Source organism: Mustela erminea, chromosome 18 (genome assembly GCF_009829155.1).
Source record: "Mustela erminea isolate mMusErm1 chromosome 18, mMusErm1.Pri, whole genome shotgun sequence".
Classification (NCBI taxonomy): Eukaryota; Metazoa; Chordata; class Mammalia; order Carnivora; family Mustelidae; genus Mustela; species Mustela erminea.
The window spans coordinates 50,772,469-50,791,620 of NC_045631.1; the positions used below are offsets into that span (position 1 = coordinate 50,772,469).

Sequence of the window (19,152 nt, forward strand, 5' to 3'; positions counted from 1 at the left end):
TTAGGGATTTATCAGTTAATCTAAGGAATCAACCATCCCACCATTTTGTCATTCTTTTCTCCACCATACAAAAACCATACCTAAAAGCACTAAACGAGAAAGTTTTCTGAGATGAAGAGCCTCTGTTTAGTGAATTTTGGGGGGTTCAGGATATTTTATTTAGGTATGGGAGAAAATCTCCTAGGAAGTCCAAATATTTAAAATCTTTAAACTGAAGATAGCTAATACTTGATACGGATCCAAAAGAGTGTGAAGATGCCGGAGTAGCAAGAAACAACAGACCACAAGAAAAAACAGAACAGGAACGTCCTGTGATAAATCTGATTTTTTTCTGTGTGTCGAGGGATCTTTAGCCTCTCCTACTTTCACAGTTGCGGATCTTCTAGATGTCCTCTTCTGTGAAGCTTTGTCTTTTACGAGGCACGTGCTCCTTCCATGATAAGTCTGCCTTTTCCATTCCCTGAAGCGTTGCTTGCTCAAAGCCAGCCATTTTTCTCATCCTCATGCACACCTTCTTAAATTTAGTGATCTCTTCTTTTGCACATTACACTGAGAAAAACAGATGAAGTTTAAGCCTTGGTGGAAGGCAGGATTTGGCTGCCCACCATGGATGCCAAGTGGACCCATCTTCCTTCTCAATCCGTCCAGCAAAATGCTCCAGCTAGAGTCTTTGAACCCAGGGGAAATGAGGTAAAGAAATAAGGGTGGTAGAGACAGTCTTCTGTGGTGGCCGTGCGGGGAGTCCAGCAGCAGTAACCTTGAGAATCCAGTAGTTGTGGCCATTGCCTCGGATGTCAAGAGTCTTGCATTGATGGTGCTGGTAGTGTGACCTCAAATCAGATGGCTCCTGAGGAGTGACATTAGCTGTGATTTCCCTCTTGCCTAATCTCTGGTTCCTGACCATTTTCTGAGACAAGGTGTGTAGCTTTTCTAGAATTTCTGTGAGCTCCCAGTATCTTTACAAGTATCCCAGTATCTTTTACAGCTGCCAGATTTGATTTCTATTATTTCAGAGTGTTAGGTAATCTACAGAACAATTCCTTGACTAAACCTTTGGCTTGTGAGTGGGACCCTTCTTGAGTTTCTGGGGGTGGCACAAAACTAGGAATGTCCTTATCCATGAGTCATTGTAAAGATTAGTTAGCTTCTCTGCAGAAAGATGACAGGGTGTCTGTGGAATTCATTACCTTAATCCATGGCTTTTTTTATATGAACTTCAGTCTTTTGGCTAAAAGGCATTCAGGAAGGCAGAGGGGTGCACATCCGCTGACTCATGCTGGCTCCTGACTCCACCCAGGAAATCCTCAGGTGTAGACACTCCTGTGCCTTTTCCTTCCCAAGGAGTCCGTTTCCACATCACACACACTCTTACAAAGTCCTCTCTGTCTTGCTCTGCAGGTCTATTGTGTATATTTCATACAGTGCACACCTGTCTCTACCTTACCCACAGCCCCTGCTGGCTAGGTAGTCATGATTTATAAGGAAGGATCATATCCCTTTTCCCCAGTTGCTCCAAAGCCACCTGAAAACCAGGATTGTGTGAGAAAAGAGGTAGCAGTGGGTCCCAGGATGGGGGAAGCATGCGGGTAGACCACTGTTGGCTTTTTAGGGCTCTGCCTAGCATCTGTGCACTTTGAAGGTCAGACAACGATTTGAGCAGAAATTCTGCTCCAGGGCACCTGGAGCCTGTGAGGTGTCCTCCTTCTCCTGCCAGAGCTGGGTGTGAGTTAAGGGTTGCATTCAAAGTCCTAGGAAGCTCCCCATTTCCATCAGATTCACGTGTCTGCCAGTCACCCACACGTGGTGAGTTTATCTTCTCCCCTTCCTGTGGCTTGCTGACTTCAAGAATCTCTCTGTTATAATTCTAGCTTCCCAGAGTCCAGCTCCCTTCTTCCAGCAGTAGAATGGTGGGTCCTTGTGGCCAGCTCCAAGCTGAGCTCCGGGACCCCTCCATTCAAGGGCAATGCTGCAGGCTCTGCTGCCAGAGTGTATGCAGGAGGGATGGCAATGTGTCTCACCTGGAGATGTTCAGGTAAGAATGCCACGCAGTTCCCACTGTCCTGCCAGGTCCAGGGGCACTTTTTTCAGGAGGGAAAGAAAGCATCACAGTTTGTTACCTTCCATCGATCATTTCCAATGGTACCTGCAAATGGTTGTTTCCAACAATTTTGTTCAGTTTTCTGCATGTTTTCTATAAAGGAAAATGATCTGCTCTATGATGCTTTTACTTGGCTTATGAAACCAGACAAATGAATTTCCACATGATGTCAAGTTCTCATATACCAACCAGTGTTTATGCTTTTTGCAGGAAAAACAAAGTTTTTCTTAATAGAATGTCACCATTATGGACGTATTTTCTTACCTACCTACAAAGGCAGCTTATTTTCCCTTTGTTTTGTGGAATGTTCCAGGCTGAGATGGATGGCTCATTCCCTCAGAGGTCTTGTGCAGCTGCAGTATTTCCAAGTATTTCATTTATTGTGAAACTCGGCTGGCCAGATTAGATGAATTCCTTTGAGATATGGCTGCTGCCATTTTTAATGGTGAAAAATTATTCCATTCCCTCTTAAGCCCATCTGCAGACATGGCATATCATTCTACATGTGCCTAGATTTTTATCCACCCATTTTCCTCCTCTTCCTGTGTGTTTTCTTGATTGCTCTTTTAGTTCTTCTGTTCTGTTACCCTTCTCTAATAGTCAGATTGTATTTTGTTCAGTGAAAGCTATCTCAACTCTTTCAATCGATGTGACATGGTATGAATAATAAGTAAAAATAAATGAGATTATACTCAATAATTCAATCATTTTCTTCTAAAATTCTTGTACATTTAAGCTAAGAGGCATAGTCACTATATGGACAACTACCGTCTGTGCTTTCTGCGTCGAATATTTACAAACATCTCAAGAGCATAAATCACTGACCAGAAACAAGTAAGCCCCTCCATCTATGTTTCTGAGTCTTTTAAAAACAAATTCCCTTTACTTCCCAAGTTCACTCTCACTGGGTTATTGCTGTTATGTGAAATGCAAAACAAAGAAACCATAATCATCTTGCCTAATTTGAGGACACCTCAACCCATCAGTTCAATCTCTTTGAGCCCTAATGGAGGAGGTAGAGTTCTAATATCCTGTTAGAACACTTCTCAACTTCGGTGGTAGTTCACAAATGGCATTAGAGGCTCTGAGAAAAGAATTGAGGTACTTGACTTGGTAGCTTCAAAGGCCTAAATGCAACATGGACCCACTGGGAAGGGCAGACAGCTTGGATCTCCATTTGTTCAAGGGGCCAGTGACATCACCACTAACTCTACAGTTGCCTGTTATCGCAACTGAAAGCTGGGGAAGCAGTATTCCACCAAGCCCTTACATTTAGAGAGTTTAGAGAAGTGTAGAGCATACGTTGGGTCTTGACCATCAGAGGCAAGTTGCATGGTGGTTTTGAGTGCAGAAACAATGCTAACATGGTTTTATCTTGAATTGGGGTATGTGTACCAATTACTCATTCTCATTAGTCTTAACGGCTTCATAGCTTCACAGACCTTCCCTGGTTCCTTGTATTCAAACCTTGCAAACATTCGCCCTTCCAGAACTCTGGCAAAGTCTTCCTTAGTACAGAAAATGGCAGATCAGCTCCCTGCCTCTCTAGTCTGGGGTCCCTTGGCACATCCCTCTGATCCCACAACTCATTTTCCTCCTTCTCTGTGTTCTTTACCAATGTCTTCTTTCTGTCCTACTGGAACTTCTTGAAGGAGCCAGGCTCTTTACCAATCTGAAGCACAGAACACAGGTTCTTCATGACATCCCATTTTTTTGAATAACAGATTTACAGCATAGAGGATCTGAAATCTGTGTTCACATAGAAATAGCCATTTCCCTGCATCTGTCTTGTAAGCCTCTCTGCTCTTTAAAATCCCTCTTCAGAGAAAACAAAGGAAATGGCCATTTACAAAGGGACCCACAGAGTGTCCAACAAGCACAAACTCAATGTGTCACTGCTTAGACAGCTGCAGCTAAATGACCAGCTGTTGTGGTTTACGGAATGGCCACACACCATGGCCATGGCCATTATACCAAAAAATGGGCAAATAATCTTGAGTCCCAGGCTCAGGTCTGGAAAAATGGGCCCTGGGAACTTTTTTGGTCTCCCCTTCCCAATCTTCTTCCTTCAATTCTCTAGGCAGTAAAATAATGATCTTACAGTTTATTGGTTTTGGTCTTGTCCAGATTGGAATGGGCACTAGGTTATTCAGTTTCATGACTCCCTACCACTCCACTTGCTTTTTCTTTCTCCACCTTGATGACTTGCCATATACCTCCTTCATCCTGTAGGACCTCACTTCAAGGACACCTTGAGGTTTTTTCTGCTTAAAACTTTATGCTCTCCAGCTGCCAGCAAGAGCCAAGAGTCAATTATACTCCTCTGCTCCCATTGTGGTTTTAGGTGATTATATTTTCCAGGCATTTATCATATTCTATTTTCATTCTGGATATATTGGAATCATCATGGGGGCTTTGGAACTAGACAAACTTGGGTTCAGATTCCAGCTCTGCCAAGTATGGGATTATAGGTGAGTTACTCCAACTGGCAATCAGTTTTCTTACTGTGAAGTGATAATAATTATCCTTTTAAGATTGTCGTCTGAATGTCTGTATAGAGATGATTAATTAACACAAGTCCTTTTCCCTCCGCTTCCTGATAGTGTTTGACTTATTTTGCCATTCCTGTAAGTGTGTTGGTGTTTGGCACAGAAGGAGTTCCTAAGTACCTAGTTATTGAAGAAATGAATGAGAAGACCTCTAGGACAGTAGATTACATGTCATGTTATTTTTCATCTTGAAAGAAGCAAACCACCTTTCTCAACTTTGATCTATATTCCTAGCCATTAATTTTGTGGTTTTCATTGGTAATTTTTTTCTATTTCAATTGAATTTTCAAGTGTTATTGGCGGGGGGTGGGGTCTCAGAAGCTCACAGATTGTAATCAGTCACTGTTGCTCAAATGCCCATTGTCCTTTGGTCCAGCAATGTTCATGTTATTTTCAGCCACATACCTTATGTTGAAGTAAGAACAGTCTGTCTCAGATAATTTCCCCCTTACTCTTTCAGATATTCTCCACTTCTCAGAGTACTCACCTGACATTTCCGGAGTGTGTAGTATGTACTGGGATTGGGGGATACGAAGACAAATGAAACATGGCCCTTTCCTTTTGTTGGGGAGGAAAATAAACCATTCCACAACATGCTTCTTTGGCAGAGGGATTATTTTGAACTGCTTATTTTTAAGAAACAGCAGACATAGGAGAAGCTTTGAAAACCAAGTAGAAGTTACCCTTTTGGAAGGGAAATTTACATTTTCAAGGGCAATCTCCCTGTCTCTGTTTTCAGCTGGCACTTGGGGTGTTGGCTTCGACCATTTCAGGGATTTACTCAGTCTTTCTGCGTATCTCTTGCTCTTTCTCTCTCTCTCTCTCCCCTTCTTTTTTTTTTTTTTTTAATCCACCACTGCACTAAAATAAAATCCAATCTCTCTGTTCAGGCTTACAGACCCTCATAAGATGTGACCTCTGCCCACCACTCTGAGACTCCAGCAACATGGAGTCTTTTTGTTCCTTAAACACATCAAGATTGTGAGCGGGCTCGGGAGAGGCTAACCCCCTTCCCTGAATGGGCCCCTTCGGCCTGTGTATTATTTGGAGCTGAAGGCACTTGAAATGCTGTGGGCGCAAGAGAAACTTTTGTCTTCCCTTAACCATGCAGAAGAATCTAAATTGGCAGTGGGCATCTTTGCTAGAATAAGGGTTAAAAACAGAAATAACTTTCATCTTAGTGACCCATCTGCATGGTGGGTCAAACATTTAATTGTGAAACATCTGCTCTTCTTACCACCCTGTGAAGTGTGTTCTTGTCCTTTGAAATCCCAGATCCATTCTCCCTTATTCTTAGTTCAGAAGGACGTAATGACCTCATTCTGCCTGTCTTTGGAATTTCCATGTCTCTGTGGATTCCCTATATGTATGCCTATTAAATTTTATTTTCTTCTGTGACTCTCTCTCATGTCAAGTTGATTCTTAGTCTAGCTAGAAGGACTTTTGAAGGGACATGAATCCCCAGCAGTTGTTCCTACCTCAGGACGTTTGCATCTACTTTTCCCTCTGTCAAAACTTCCTTCCCTCAGACATTCCCATGCTTGGCTCCTGATTGTCCTTCAGGCCTCACCTCAAATGCCTCCTCTTTAAAACTATCACCCTGACCACCCAATCTAAAGTAGCTCCCAGTTACTCTCGCTCACTATTTGTCCTGCTTTCTGGGAGAGTCTCCTTGCATTTGATACATTAAACTCCAGCATCAATCACCCTCCTTCCAGGGCACTTTCCAGTATTGTAGAGGCTGGAAATTTCTCCTCTCCTTCATTTCAGGGCAACCCCAACCAGTCCAGGGAGTCAGATTTCAACTCACCAGGATAATAAGAATTTTTGGTATTTTTCATCGTCTGTCCTCATGAGTGCCCCGACTGGTGGAAGCAGAGCAGCATCCACCTCTCTAGAACCTGACTACAAGCTACCTCTCAATCCCCAAAGTGAGACTTAGATCACTCAGGCTTCCAGGGGTTAAGACCTCAACTCTAGAATCTCTACTTAATTTAGATGTGGTGCATTTTTCTTTTTCTTGGACATGAGAAGCAGGAAGAAGACACGAGTTTTAAATCACCAGAAGATCATAAGGCCATTTTGGAATTTATAGAGTATAGAGTACTAAGCCTCCCGCCTTCAGAATGTTGCATTTCCTCTATGTGACATGACTGGTACTTAATTAGCCCTTCAAGTCTTACACAGCTGTGCATGTTCTTCTTGGATGAAGCAGACGAAGGGTATCTCCTGAGACACTTGGTTCCCACCATCTTAAAGTCATTGCATAATTTTCCTGATGTCTTCAGCATTTGTTATTCAACATAATGTAATAGTTGACCTCTCTGGGATCTTGGAAGACAGTGCATTTTTTTTTTTCAATTGTGGGAAAAACTCTTCCCCACAGTTTTACTTCAACATTTTATGAAAGGCTCTGAAAATGGTGTAGATCTGGATAAAAGGAGGGGAAACCAACAAGTGGGCTGGAAAGGAATCAAACACGGAAATCGGAATAAGACAGAGCTGGGGACAGGGGGACATAAGCCATGTCTTCAACATTTGGTTGAAAACTGAAGATATTGGTCCATTAGCTGGGGTATTGTTTCTACCAGGCCAATGAATTCACTTTAATTGAATGTTTCCCTTGAATAGTATTTTGCTGGATCTCTACACAACCGAAGGAAAGACAAAACGAACAAATAAAAAAAAAAATCAAAGGAAGTCAGAAGGATGTTATAGGCTACCAGTGAGATGAGCAGGAAAGGGATGGGTAGAGTAAGATGGACCATAAGAAGCAGAATGATTTGTTTCTAGCACAGTAATGCTCCTTGTCTTCCATGGTCTGCACATATAATGGGCTGTTCCAGGTTGGGGGTAAAACCCACAGAGTTAGTCTGTGCTTATACTTTCTGGTTTCCCCACCAGCCTCAGAGGTGTCAACATCTGCCACAGGCTCACCATCATTTCATGCTTCATCATGCTCTGAGTGGCATGTGAAATAGCAGATGTCCTCTGCAGGTGTGTCAGGTGAAGACAACCCCAGATGTTGGCCCCACACGAAGCCACATGAAGAGCCAGCTGGCTTTTCCTGGCAAAGGAGAAAGTACAAATCTTAAGTTCTGGTTTGACAAGATTGTCCCTTTCATTGGTCCACAGCGCTGGTGGTCTGTAACGTCAAGGCTGGATGGATCCACAGGTTGAGTGAAAAGCTGCTTAGTCCTGAAATTCCTTCAGGAATTTCTCTCCATCCTTCAAGAAGTCTCTCCCACTGACCTCTCAGATAATAACTTCAGAGAAGAAAACAGAGCTACTTTGTATGATTTCTTTGGGTTGTGATGTGAAGTCTTCTACAGCTTGTTTGTTTGTTTTGCCTTTCTTTTGGCTATGTAGAGAGCCAACAAAATAGTATTCAAGGGAAACATTCAATTAAAGTAAATTGATTGACTTGGTAGAAACAATACCCCTGCTAATGGACCAATATCTTTATTTTTCAACCAGGTGTAGGATGTCAAGGAGACATGCCTTGTGCCTGAAAATAAGTCTGTTTGGTGTTATTTACAGATACCTGGGCTGGCCCTTCGGAAATGAGGTGAAACAGGTCCATGCTGATGTGTCCTTGAGAACTGAGGATCTATAGGAGCGAGAGGGAGCCATCAGGGCAGACGAGAGCTTCTTGGAGTCACTGATGCTGTTTACAGCTGGACAGCAGCTGGCGCTGTTACTGCGTTTGTCGCTTTGGGTTTTCGAGGTAACCCTCGGAGGTGGGTACTAGTAGCTCCATGCTGAGGACAGTAAACTAGGTGTGCACGGGTAGTAAATGATAGACCCCAGACTATGAACACTGTATCACCCAGCAACAGTCGCTGAACTGAGTTTTGCTCATGTTTTTGTTCTTAGCTGCATCCCCCAACCACGCAGACTCTAAGCCAAGTGGGGGTGATGGCCCAGAGAGAATGAAGAAATGACCCAAGATGTTGATGGAGATGCGGGTTTATCGGTGGGAGCTTACGTACTGGGCATCCAGGAGTGGCAGCTGAACAGAGCATCCGCCACGGGGATCTACCGGCAGCAACGCTGTGGAGCATAGAACCCACTTCGCAGCTGCGCTCCTGTAACTTCTCCCCTTCTTTCATGGGCAGCGTTCCCAGGAGAGCAAAGCCTGCCCTCTGGATAGTCTTCATTGCAAAGGAGCCCCTCCAGGTTGCCCACCCCCAGAACCCCAGACCTCACTGAACGCTGAACAGCATGTTCTTTTGCACACTCTGCCTGATGGGAATCCAGAAGGAGAATGGGATCCCTACCCTCTCAAGGTAGCGATTGAAGGTGCAGTCAGGGTTTGCTTGCACAAACCAGCCTGTGGGCACATACCACACGCCAGCCCAAGATGAGCAAAGGGACCTTGGGAAATGAGCGTGGGGGGCAAGCTTTCCAGAACAGAATTTTCTGAACTGCTAAAAGTTACTGGAGTCTGAGAGGGTCAGGGATTCCAAAGGGAAGAAAGGACAGGTAAAGTCAGAACTAGGGTGGGAGGCAATCATCTCCACCACTCAGAAAATCTTGTCTACATTTTATGCCTGGTAATCACACCCCGTATTTTTTGGAAAATAAAAACAAAAACAAAAACAAAACCCAAAGCAACACTGTTCCAGGAAATGTCTGTTTGCCACCACCTTTAACTTCCTTAATCATCTGTGGTGTTTTCTTTCTTTACATTTGGCAACAGGTTGATGAAAGCAGTGAACTAGCTGTTAGATCAGAACTTTTTTTCAATTTCATTTCAATGAATTTGTGAATAGGGAGGCCACTTTGTCAAGAAAAAGACACGTGAAAATACCTGAAATGGAAAATGTATTTCAAAACTGCACATATATTTCCCACCAACTTCATCATTTGACTTGTTACTATACGGATCAATATTCTTAGACCAAGTAGAAAATACCCACAAAAGATCAGTTTAAAAAAACAAAAACCAGCAACTCTAAAACCTTGATTTTAAAACACAATGAAAGTGAGACTTCATTGACTCACGCAAATTTTAAAAGTACAATAAATTCCTAATGGCAAGTGTCAGACTATATTATTGATAGTGTTACCAGCAGATATGTTTTCAAATATATTGATATCAGATACTATGGTCAATGATGGCTTAATATTTTTAGCCATAAGAATATACATGGAAATCTATTTTAAAAAGTATGATGTTTTTGACATGGTCCTTTAAAGTTCTTACTAAAATATTAGCTTCACCGAGTATCAAACTTGTAGAAGAATAAATGTATGGACTTCTGAGCCTAGGTTAGAAAAAAGTATTTTAAGGTTTTCAGAAAAGTGGAAGCAGAGAGACCCGCAGAGACACAGAAGCAGTGACTGGGAGGTGGGCTAAGCCACGTACCTCTGTCCACATAGTGGCTGCAATTGCCCAGCCCTTGCTCCTACTGTCCACTACAGGAAGAACCATGTCAGTGTTTATAATATAATATAATTCTGAAAATATGACATTAATGCTGTAAAAATAGCTGTCTTCAAAAACAACCACAGGCTTGAATGGAAACATAGGCTATTTGGAGCTTCAAGGGTCTTCCTGTGGGAGAAGCTTCCACTTCACTGAAGGGTCAAGTTCTTCATCAAAGTCATCCAGCTCCTGCTCCTTCGAGAGCTCCAGGAAAACCTGAGATGGACAAGAAATGAAGAGAGAGAGAGGTGACACTGCCTTCTGTCGCTCTGAGTGAGTGCAAGGCGTATGCACACGGTGTCCCTTTATAATGCCCGGATGAAACAGAGTCACTCACACCGACCCACCTGCTCCAGTGTGGACTGGGAGAGGCTGTATTCCTCCAGGTCGAAGCTCTGTTTAACTGCAGAAGGACAGATGGACGTTAGGAGTTCATCTATTTTTATACCCAAATGGCCTTAGAAGTCAGCACACCGTACAAACAGCAATTTTTAAAAACATCTTAAATAAAAAAGTTTAGGTAAAAATGTTCCTGTTTTAAGTATGGCAATGCAGTTCGAAATACACCCATCCATTCACATGGGTTTGGGGAGGAAAGTACGTATGCTATGCTCATTTAGCACAGTGTTGGAGAGTTCTTTTTTCTTTCTTTCTTTTTTCTTTTTTTAAGATTTTATTTATATATTTGACACAGAGAGAGGTCACAAGCAGCAGAGAGGCAGGCAGATAGAGGGGAGGAAGCAGACTCCCCACTGAGCAGAGAGCCCGATGCAGGGCTCGATCCCAGGACCCTTGGATCATGACCTGAGCCAAAGGAAGAGGCTTAACTCACTGAGCCACCCAGTCGCCCCTGTGTTAGAGATTTCTATTTAAGGAGAAGACAGTGCTGAAAGGTTTCCTTCCCAGTACATGTGACCCAATTCTTCTGCGCATTCAGGTATGGGGGGGAGGAAGACACGTTTTGCAAAAGGAAGCCCCAGAAGATTATGGAGAAAGACGTCTGAGGTTTCCTGGGGAGCAGATACCCTTTGCGACCCTCTTGCCATGGTGACCGCTTGCTTCTAACTGAGTTGAAAACCTTTCTCCTTGACCAGAATAGATGGGAAGGGTAGTCACAGCCCTGATAGGAGGCCGCAGCCTGGATATGTCACCAACAGTACCAGGCCAGTACTGGTCACAGTGCCAATCTGTGGAGTGTTGGTGTGATCACATGGTCCAGAAAGTTGGGGTGCTTGGCTCAGAGAATGGCAACAGGGTGTCACTGGGACCATGAATGCTGTTGGCAGGAGTACAAAGAGTCTTCTAGAACCAGGACACTTGACTCTCTTCCCCAGGGAAGGTGACAAGCAAGGACAAAGATCATTGAGTCATGACAATGGAAAAAACATAGAGGGAGGGAGATCTGGCCAGCACAGTTAGTTCAGAGAGGAGTTAACGGGCTCAGGTGGCAAGACAAACAGGAAGCCGTGATGACAGACACAGTGTGGTCAGATGGGAGATGCAACAGACACAGGAAGATTGTTTTAATGACCAGACAGGAGGCCAGTTTCTTCATACACAGCCTAAAGCCATAAAGTAATGTTCAAGTCCCTATAAAATTAAATTGTAAATATGCATCATGCATCAATGTTCCCAAAGAAAGTATCCTCTTTGAATGCTTACAGGACTTAATTTTGACTTAGGTTTTCCATATAGATATATGGAAATATATAGATAGATAGATAGATAGATAATACATATAATATATAGATAATACATATATCTATATGGAAAACCACCACCAAGCAAAAGTAAAATCATTCCCATTATCCCTCTGCCCATCAACACCCCAACATCGATTTTTGTGCCCCTAAAATTCAACTGAAGATTTTTAACTTTAAAAATTAACACCTTCGAGGTGCCTGGGTACCTTAGTCAGTTAAGGATCTGACTCTTGAATTTAACTTGGGTCAGATTCTCAGGGTCGTGAGATGGAGCCCCATGTCGGCTCTGTGCTCTGGAGGGCGTCTGCTTGAGATTCTCTCCCTCTCCCTCTGCCCCTCTGCCCCCTCGTTCTCTCTCTCTCTCTCTCTCAAAATAAATAAATAGACAAAATCTTTACAATGAACACCTGAGCTCACATTCCATTTCTGTCAGGCTGATGGATTAGTCTATGATCTGGAATTATCTGCTTTCTGGGATTTATTTCCAAGTTTATGGCTCTTACCCTTCTCTAACATGAAGAAAGCTTGTGCTAAAGGTCGCACGTCTTCCACTGGCAGTTTATAGACCATCACAGAGGAGTACCTACGAGGAGAGGAGCAGGGCTGAGGCTGATGCCGCCCCGTGCCGGGACAGGTGGGCTGCCATCCTGTCTCTGGTTGTTATCCTGGTAAAGAAGAGTCAGTGTGGGGCAGGCAAAATGCCCAGGGTGAGGCGGTTCACAAGGAGATCCCGGGGTGGGAGAGGCTCCTGTCCTTGGCTCCTGGGATGGAGAGGGCAGATGCAGTGTAGATGAAACACAGACCCTTGCCAAAGTTGTCTGCTACCTTCTCTTTTCAGCTGAACACTTGCTTCTCCAGCTTCATCTTCCACCAGGGACCCAAGCCCTGTCGTTTCTTAAAGTCACTCTGCGCAGGTGGTGGTCTAAGTCTTTTCTACAGAGAACCTTACCTCTCCAAACAGGTCCCATCCTACTCCAACTACTTTCCTAATGTAGGACGATATCGTTGAGTCTCCGATGAGGACTGGAAATCACCAGGAATTCAGCACCAAATAATGTTCAGCAACAAGTTTTTAAAAATAATTTGTTTGCCAGATTAACAGTTGTCCTTTTATCATTTGAAAATCAGGAAGATTTCGATTTCATTTCATCAAATACTATTTCCTCCCTGTATGGGGTGATCATTCTCATCTGTTCTGCTACTCCCTGTGCCTTTATGACCTATTTCTGTTCAGTCGTGGGCTGTGCACTAAGGTACACTACGGCTTCGATAGTTATACCCACGTAGAAATATATTTTCCCACCATATTGTTATGACTTCTTATTACTCTTTTCAGTTTTCTCCCCTAACTCCTACATCATATGTCTTCTACAGTAAATTCTAGATTTTAAAAATGGTCCTAAAATTGACCTTTGAGTTTTATTGTTTGATTTTCCTGAGAACTACCCCATGACCAGACTGTGAATAAAATTGGACGTGTTAATAGATTTGAAAGAAAATAATTAGCTTTCTGTCCTACCGATGCCCCTGGTTAGCTTTGTCATGTGACCTAACTTCTCAGTTTCCTATGCTTAAAGATAAGAGCCAATTCCGTTTATTAAGGTCCTTGTAGGGTCCAGACTCCCATAATGCTTTTTTTGAAATAATCTCATCTTTCACTGGAAAAACAGTATCTACCATGGAAAGTCAGTGAGGATTAAACAAGATAGCACGAGACCAGGCAGCTAGTAGGACCTGGCAGCTAGTAGGACCACAACACATGTTACCCCTGATTTTCCATCAGCTCCCCTCTTTAATTTAGTTTCTGCAGTATCCATATCTTTTAGGTTTCCTTTTGGGCTAAATGTGCACTCTACTGAGGACAAATGCATGAAACCCACAAGGAAAAGTTGACATTAAGTACCAGATCAAAGCCAGCATCCATCTTTACCTTTCCTGCCGGGCAGCCTGGGGAAAAACCCTCAGAATTTCCTGATGGAGGCTCTCCCTCTGTTCCAGGGTCTTCATCTTCATCTCCAGCAGGTAATTCTTGCCAAATTTACTCTTCAGGTGTTGGATGGAACCAATACATCTGAAGGTCAAGGAGGATGAGGTTGTCACCGAGAGGGGAAAGAGATGGGACACACAATGTTTGAGACTTTTGCCGTGAGGGTTGTCTCCAGGGCGTCACTGTTAGACCCAGATGCAGCAGCCACAGCCGCACTGGGCACAAACTCTTCCCGCCATGCACCTGTGCATGTGGGGTGGGGGAACTTGGGGGGATGGGAGGGTTGGGGGAGGAAGGGGCAAATGTAGGCGGGGACGGTCGCCCACCTCAGCTTCCCGGAAACCATGATGGCCACGCGGTCACACACAGCTTCAGCCTCTGCCATGTAGTGGGTCGTCAGGAGGGCGCCCCTCTCTGTGTCTTTAACGGTGGCCCGGATCGCCTGCCTACATCGTCAAAAGACCATTTGCAATTAAGAAAGCCTTCTAATTAATCACAAATGGGTGGAGAAAAGAATTTTTAACCGGCATGCATTGTGAGTAATAAGCAAAAGGAGCTCAAGCAAAGGACGACCTTTGAGAGAGGGCAGGTGGATGAGGAAAGGTGAGCCAGGTAAGGGCCGGTGAAGGGGAGACAAGCACTGGGGAAGCCGTCACAGAACACGGAGTTTCTCGCGAGGTTGTGTTGAGAGAGAAATGCTGAGCAAGAGATTGTTCCTGAGCCAAGGAACAGAGACACAGAATTCAACCACCGAGGTGTCACAACCTAGTAGGAGAAAATACATAGTCCTACTGACAGTGAGTGTGTCTCGGTCCTGCCAATACTTGCTTTTAGTTCAATGGTGAAATATTACCAGGGAGAGGGTTTGGGCTTGTTCTGCCAAATATTGTACTATGTACAGTATTAATGATCCTGAGAGGTGGTCTCCCTGCCACTCCCCCATTAAGAAACAGTTTGAGGGACCATTTTTACACAAGTAAAACAATTCACAAATTTCCCGCAAGGCGTGGGGGCTGGGCGTGACTGGGTAGAGCCCCTCACCACATTTGCAGCTGCCCCTCGGGGTCCATGCCGGTGGAGGGCTCGTCCAGAAGCACCACCGACGGGTTTCCCAGGATGCTCAGCGCGAAGCAGAGCTGCAACGGGAGAGACAGCGAGTCTGGCACCGACCTGGGGTGCGCAGAGTGACGCTGAGCCCCCCCTCTTACCTTCCTCTTTATTCCCTCGGATAAAGCCTTCACAGGCTGCTTCAGCTGGTCCTGCAGCTTGAGCGCATCCACCAACCTGGAGGAGACACAGTGGAGCTTTACAGCAAGGAAGCTGGCGGGAGGGCGGATCCCGCGGCACAGGGATGGGGAGCAGAGCTCAAAAATGCAGTTTGGAAAATAGATGCCAGGCAATTAAAAAAAAAAAAAGGTTTTATTTATTTACTTGAGAGAGAGAGAGCGAGCCTGGGACAGAGGGAGAGGGAGGAGCAGACTGCCCGCTGAGCAGGGAGCCCAACGTGGGGCTGGATCCCAGATCGTGACCACAGAGAAAGGCAGATGCTTTAACTGACTGAGCCACCCAGGTGCCCCAATTCCAGGCACTCTTAAACAGGCTGGTTTGATCCCTCCAGATGGATAGCTTTTCCTTTTAAAAGACTCAAAGCCCATTTCATGATTTCTAAATAGGTCTCTGAGAAATACTTTACACTTAAATTTTAGGATTTTTGATAACTTTCACCAGTGGCTACTATTTTTATATTTACTATGAGAAGAAAATTAACACTCTGAAGTCCAGGAAACCAGTTTCTAGCAGGGAATCTACGCAGTGTGATCTGGGTCAGAATTCAATCTCCTGTCTTGGACCCGCGGTGAAGCTCCTCACCCCCAACCATCGCCTGCCCCTGTAGGTAGAGAACAGGTGTGACTCCCACCCACCTGGCGATGGTGACTGCTGCATCCACTTTCCTCAGCCCTTTGATGGCAGCAAACACCTCCAGGTGCTCCTTCACAGTCAAATTGGGCCACAGCACGTTCTCCTGGGGACAGTACCCCAGGAAGCCTGGGGAGGCGTCGCCATGGCTGCCTTTTAGTAGCACCTGCAGGGTAAGGTTCACTCTCAGCCCCTGCCCTCTGGGTTTGTTTGTCCTGCACTTCTCAGCGGCCTCTTTCTCTTTACAAACCTAGAAAAACTAGAGGCTCTTTAAGTCCTAATCGGGCTGCGTAATCTATAATCATTCTTGCTGGAGAGAGGTTGTCAGAGAGTAAACACATGAAAACAAATGTGTGTGCACCCTCTAAGCTGAAAGATCAAGAATCTTGCAAATATGTCTTGCTATCGCAGTCAACAGATTATATCTATTTTTTTTAAAGATTTTATTTATTTGTCAGAGAGAGAGAGAGGGAGAGAGAGCGAGCACAGGCAGAGAGAATGGCAGGCAGAGGCAGAGGGAGAAGCAGGTTCCCTGCCGAGCAAGGAGCCCGATGTGGGACTCCATCCCAGGACGCTGGGATCATGACCTGAGCCGAAGGCAGCTGCTTAACCAACTGAGCCACCCAGGCATCCCTATATCCATTAAAAACAAAAAACAAAAAACACACAGTCAGGAAAGAAGTTTATGAATTTATGAACATAATTCCTCACTGTTGAACGCACTTAGTGAGTCCATGTTTTCTGAGCACGTAACAAATGTGCTGTCTGCTTTGGATGCAGTGGGAATGGATTAGCCAGCACCCTTGTTCCTTGCGAGTTTTCATTCTGCTGAGCAAACTGGACAATAAGCAAGTAGGAAAATGAGAGGCTGGAATACAGACAGCTCCTAAGTGATGATGTAAGGGAAGTAGCCAGGATGCTGGGGGCGGGGACTAGCAGGATGCTGGGGGCGGGGACTAACTAACATTACTAGGGAGGATGATCAGAAAGGGCCCTTCTGCTGAGGGACCACTAGAATGACAGGGCACCTGCCATGGAAAAAGCCCAGATGAAAGGAATTTGGAGCAGAGCAAAGCCCTGTGTTGCAAAGAATCTCCATCTGTTCTTAGACCCAAGGCAAAGCTGGAGGCCCGGCTCAGCATTGAGGAAGGGATGTGACAATCAGCCCCTTGGGGGGAGCCAGGGGTTTCGGGGAGGAGGGTACTTCAGCCTTAGTACAGTAAGAGGTTGTTGAAAATATTGAAGTAGGACAATGACATTGTTTATAAAGATCACAAACTGCTGATCTGATTAAAGCTAGTTTCATGACACCCAGAGTTCACTTTGTTAAATCAGATCTTACTTACCTTTTAAATAGTTCATTACCGTATATTTATAAACAATTATACCTTTTTTTTTTTTCGCCCATGCTGAATGAGAACTAAAATAATGATTTAGGGTCCAGATGGTGATTGAATTGGAGCATGGTCTCCACTGAGCTCAGTTAGGTCTGAGTGAGACACCAACATCCCTGTGTGTCCCCGATCACCGTCCCATGCTCCCATCTTGGCTTCGGAGAGGTGAAGATTTATTTTCCCCTCCCTCTTTGGTGGGATATTTGTCAGTTACATTCCTGGAGGTCTTTTCCCTTCCTGGCTTGAACACCACCCCATCTCCCCTGGTGTGTTTCCACAGACCTCTGCCTTATATTCCGAGTTCCACAATCCCTGGACATCCTTTCTGAAGGAGCTCTTCAAGTTGTCTATTTTCTGCCACAGAGTTTGGGGGGGGAAATAGGTTCTCTATATCTGATGTTGTCTCTCTCTTTACTAAATCTGAGCTCTTTTCCTGGTGTCTGGCCACCTTCTGCAGGTCAAGTGCATGTATGACTCAAGTTGACTTCATGTATATCCCTGTTGCTCAATTTTGAGTCATTCCTTGAAAAGACTCCCAAGAAAGAGTGTCTTTCTACAAAAAGACATGTCTCAGTATCCAAGCACTTTGTGGAGGACAATGAATACAATTGCTTAATAAAGGTTTTCTTTAAAAATTTTAATTAAATTAATTTTAATTTAAAATTAAAGCATTACCTACTGGGAAAACAATGCCCATTGAAAGTACAAATCCTGTAGGTCAACTATACTCCCATTAAAAAAAAAAATCAAAACCAAAAATGTAATATGTTATACTGCACTCACTGTTAACACATGGAAACAGTTTGCCAAGAAAAAAAAAGTGCAAATCCGTGCGTTTTAAGGCATGATAACTAAAGCTTGTATAGAGTCTGATGTTGATTTCTGATCAGATATAGGACATTCTCTCTAGGTGTCTTTGAAGGCATAAGTAATTATTCCCTGCCAGTGATTAATTTTTCTATGTATGAATATGTTCATTTTGTGAATGTGTTATTCTGCGACTTTAACTACTTCTGTCATCTAATGATTAAATGAGATTTGCTTTTTACAAAGTTTTCCCATCTTACAGGTTTATTCTGAGCACCCCAAGCTAGCACATTCTCCACACAACTCACCCACCTGTCCAGCACTTGGTTTCGTGTCTGCAGTTATCATCTTAATGGATGTGCTTTTACCAGCGCCATTGTGCCCTAATAATCCTAAAACCTCACCTGAAAAAAAAAATTGGTTACACTTAATATGAATTGACTTCAATAGTAAAATTAAGAATAAAACATTGTCTGAGGTCTTGCTACAAGGCAGGTTTTGTGCTCTGTGCTTTACGTATGGAAATATGGTATCTCATTGACTCGTCAAGCCTGGGAGGTTGCATATATATCCCGGGACAGCTCTCAGAGAAGAGGTTAGCTGCCCACGCACGTCACACTGACGGGAATGGGTAAGGCCACTCTTGGAAGCCAGTGTGTCAGACTCTGTCTCCTGTGACCCTAAACACCGTGGGATAATGACACAGAATGAGGTCATCTCACAGCTGCTGGTCAAGCCTTCCGACCTAGCTGGCACAACCCCAGCTCATTCTCTTATGAATTGAACAAAATAGGAACTCAGTCATGCCCGTGAAATAGAAATATGGCTTCAGTGGTTTGTTTTAATAGAGTGCTTGCGGTTTCCATGTCGATGTCACTCTGCCCCATCCATGGGGTGAGCTGGTTAATTTTACTTAGAAATGGGACATGTAGGGGCACCTGGGTGGCTCAGTGGGTTAAGCATCTGCCTTTGGCTCGGGTTATGATCCCAGGGTCCTGGGGTCAAGCCCCACTTTGGGATCCTTGTTCAGAGGGAAGCCTGCTTCTTCCTCTGCCTGCTGCTCACCCTGTTTGTGCCCTTTCTCTCTCTCTGTCAAATAAATAAATAAAATATTAAAAAAAAAAAATAAAAGAAATGGGACCTGTAAAGGGGGCTGCTGATGGTCATGTGCTGCTGGGTCCCTGTGTGAAACTAGGAGGTGATGAAATGATTCTCATCAAGACATAAAGCTCTTGAGGGCCCCAAGCCAACTGGGGAAGGGCCACG

General features: G+C 44.3%; 1 protein-coding gene and 1 long non-coding RNA gene across 5 annotated transcripts in view; one reads left to right on the forward strand and one right to left on the reverse strand.

Moving 5' to 3' along the window:
• The first annotated feature begins 815 nt into the window (after nt 1-815).
• On the forward strand, nt 816-9,624 carry LOC116577219. 2 transcript variants are annotated; one of them, XR_004280454.1, is made up of 3 exons: nt 816-2,032; nt 8,188-8,387; nt 8,524-9,624. It is a non-coding gene; the product is annotated as an uncharacterized LOC116577219 (long non-coding RNA). The 2 variants fall into 2 exon arrangements; XR_004280453.1 differs by lacking the exon at nt 816-2,032 and having other exon boundaries at nt 6,040-8,387.
• ABCA8 (ATP binding cassette subfamily A member 8) overlaps nt 9,458-19,152 on the reverse strand; it is a 69,148-nt gene continuing 59,453 nt past the window's right edge. For 2 of the 3 annotated variants that reach the window (XM_032320132.1, XM_032320133.1), the window contains exons 31-39: nt 18,199-18,290; nt 15,691-15,851; nt 14,977-15,052; nt 14,810-14,904; nt 14,095-14,214; nt 13,712-13,852; nt 12,285-12,364; nt 10,426-10,481; nt 9,458-10,294 (exon numbers count right to left, since the gene is read on the reverse strand). In XM_032320132.1, coding sequence (XP_032176023.1) covers nt 10,196-10,294; nt 10,426-10,481; nt 12,285-12,364; nt 13,712-13,852; nt 14,095-14,214; nt 14,810-14,904; nt 14,977-15,052; nt 15,691-15,851; nt 18,199-18,290 — 920 coding nt within the window. In that variant the 3' untranslated portion in view covers nt 9,458-10,195. Of the gene's footprint in view, nt 10,295-10,425; nt 10,482-12,284; nt 12,365-13,711; nt 13,853-14,094; nt 14,215-14,809; nt 14,905-14,976; nt 15,053-15,690; nt 15,852-18,198; nt 18,291-19,152 lie in introns of those variants that run through there. The other variant, XR_004280452.1, reaches the window with a different exon arrangement.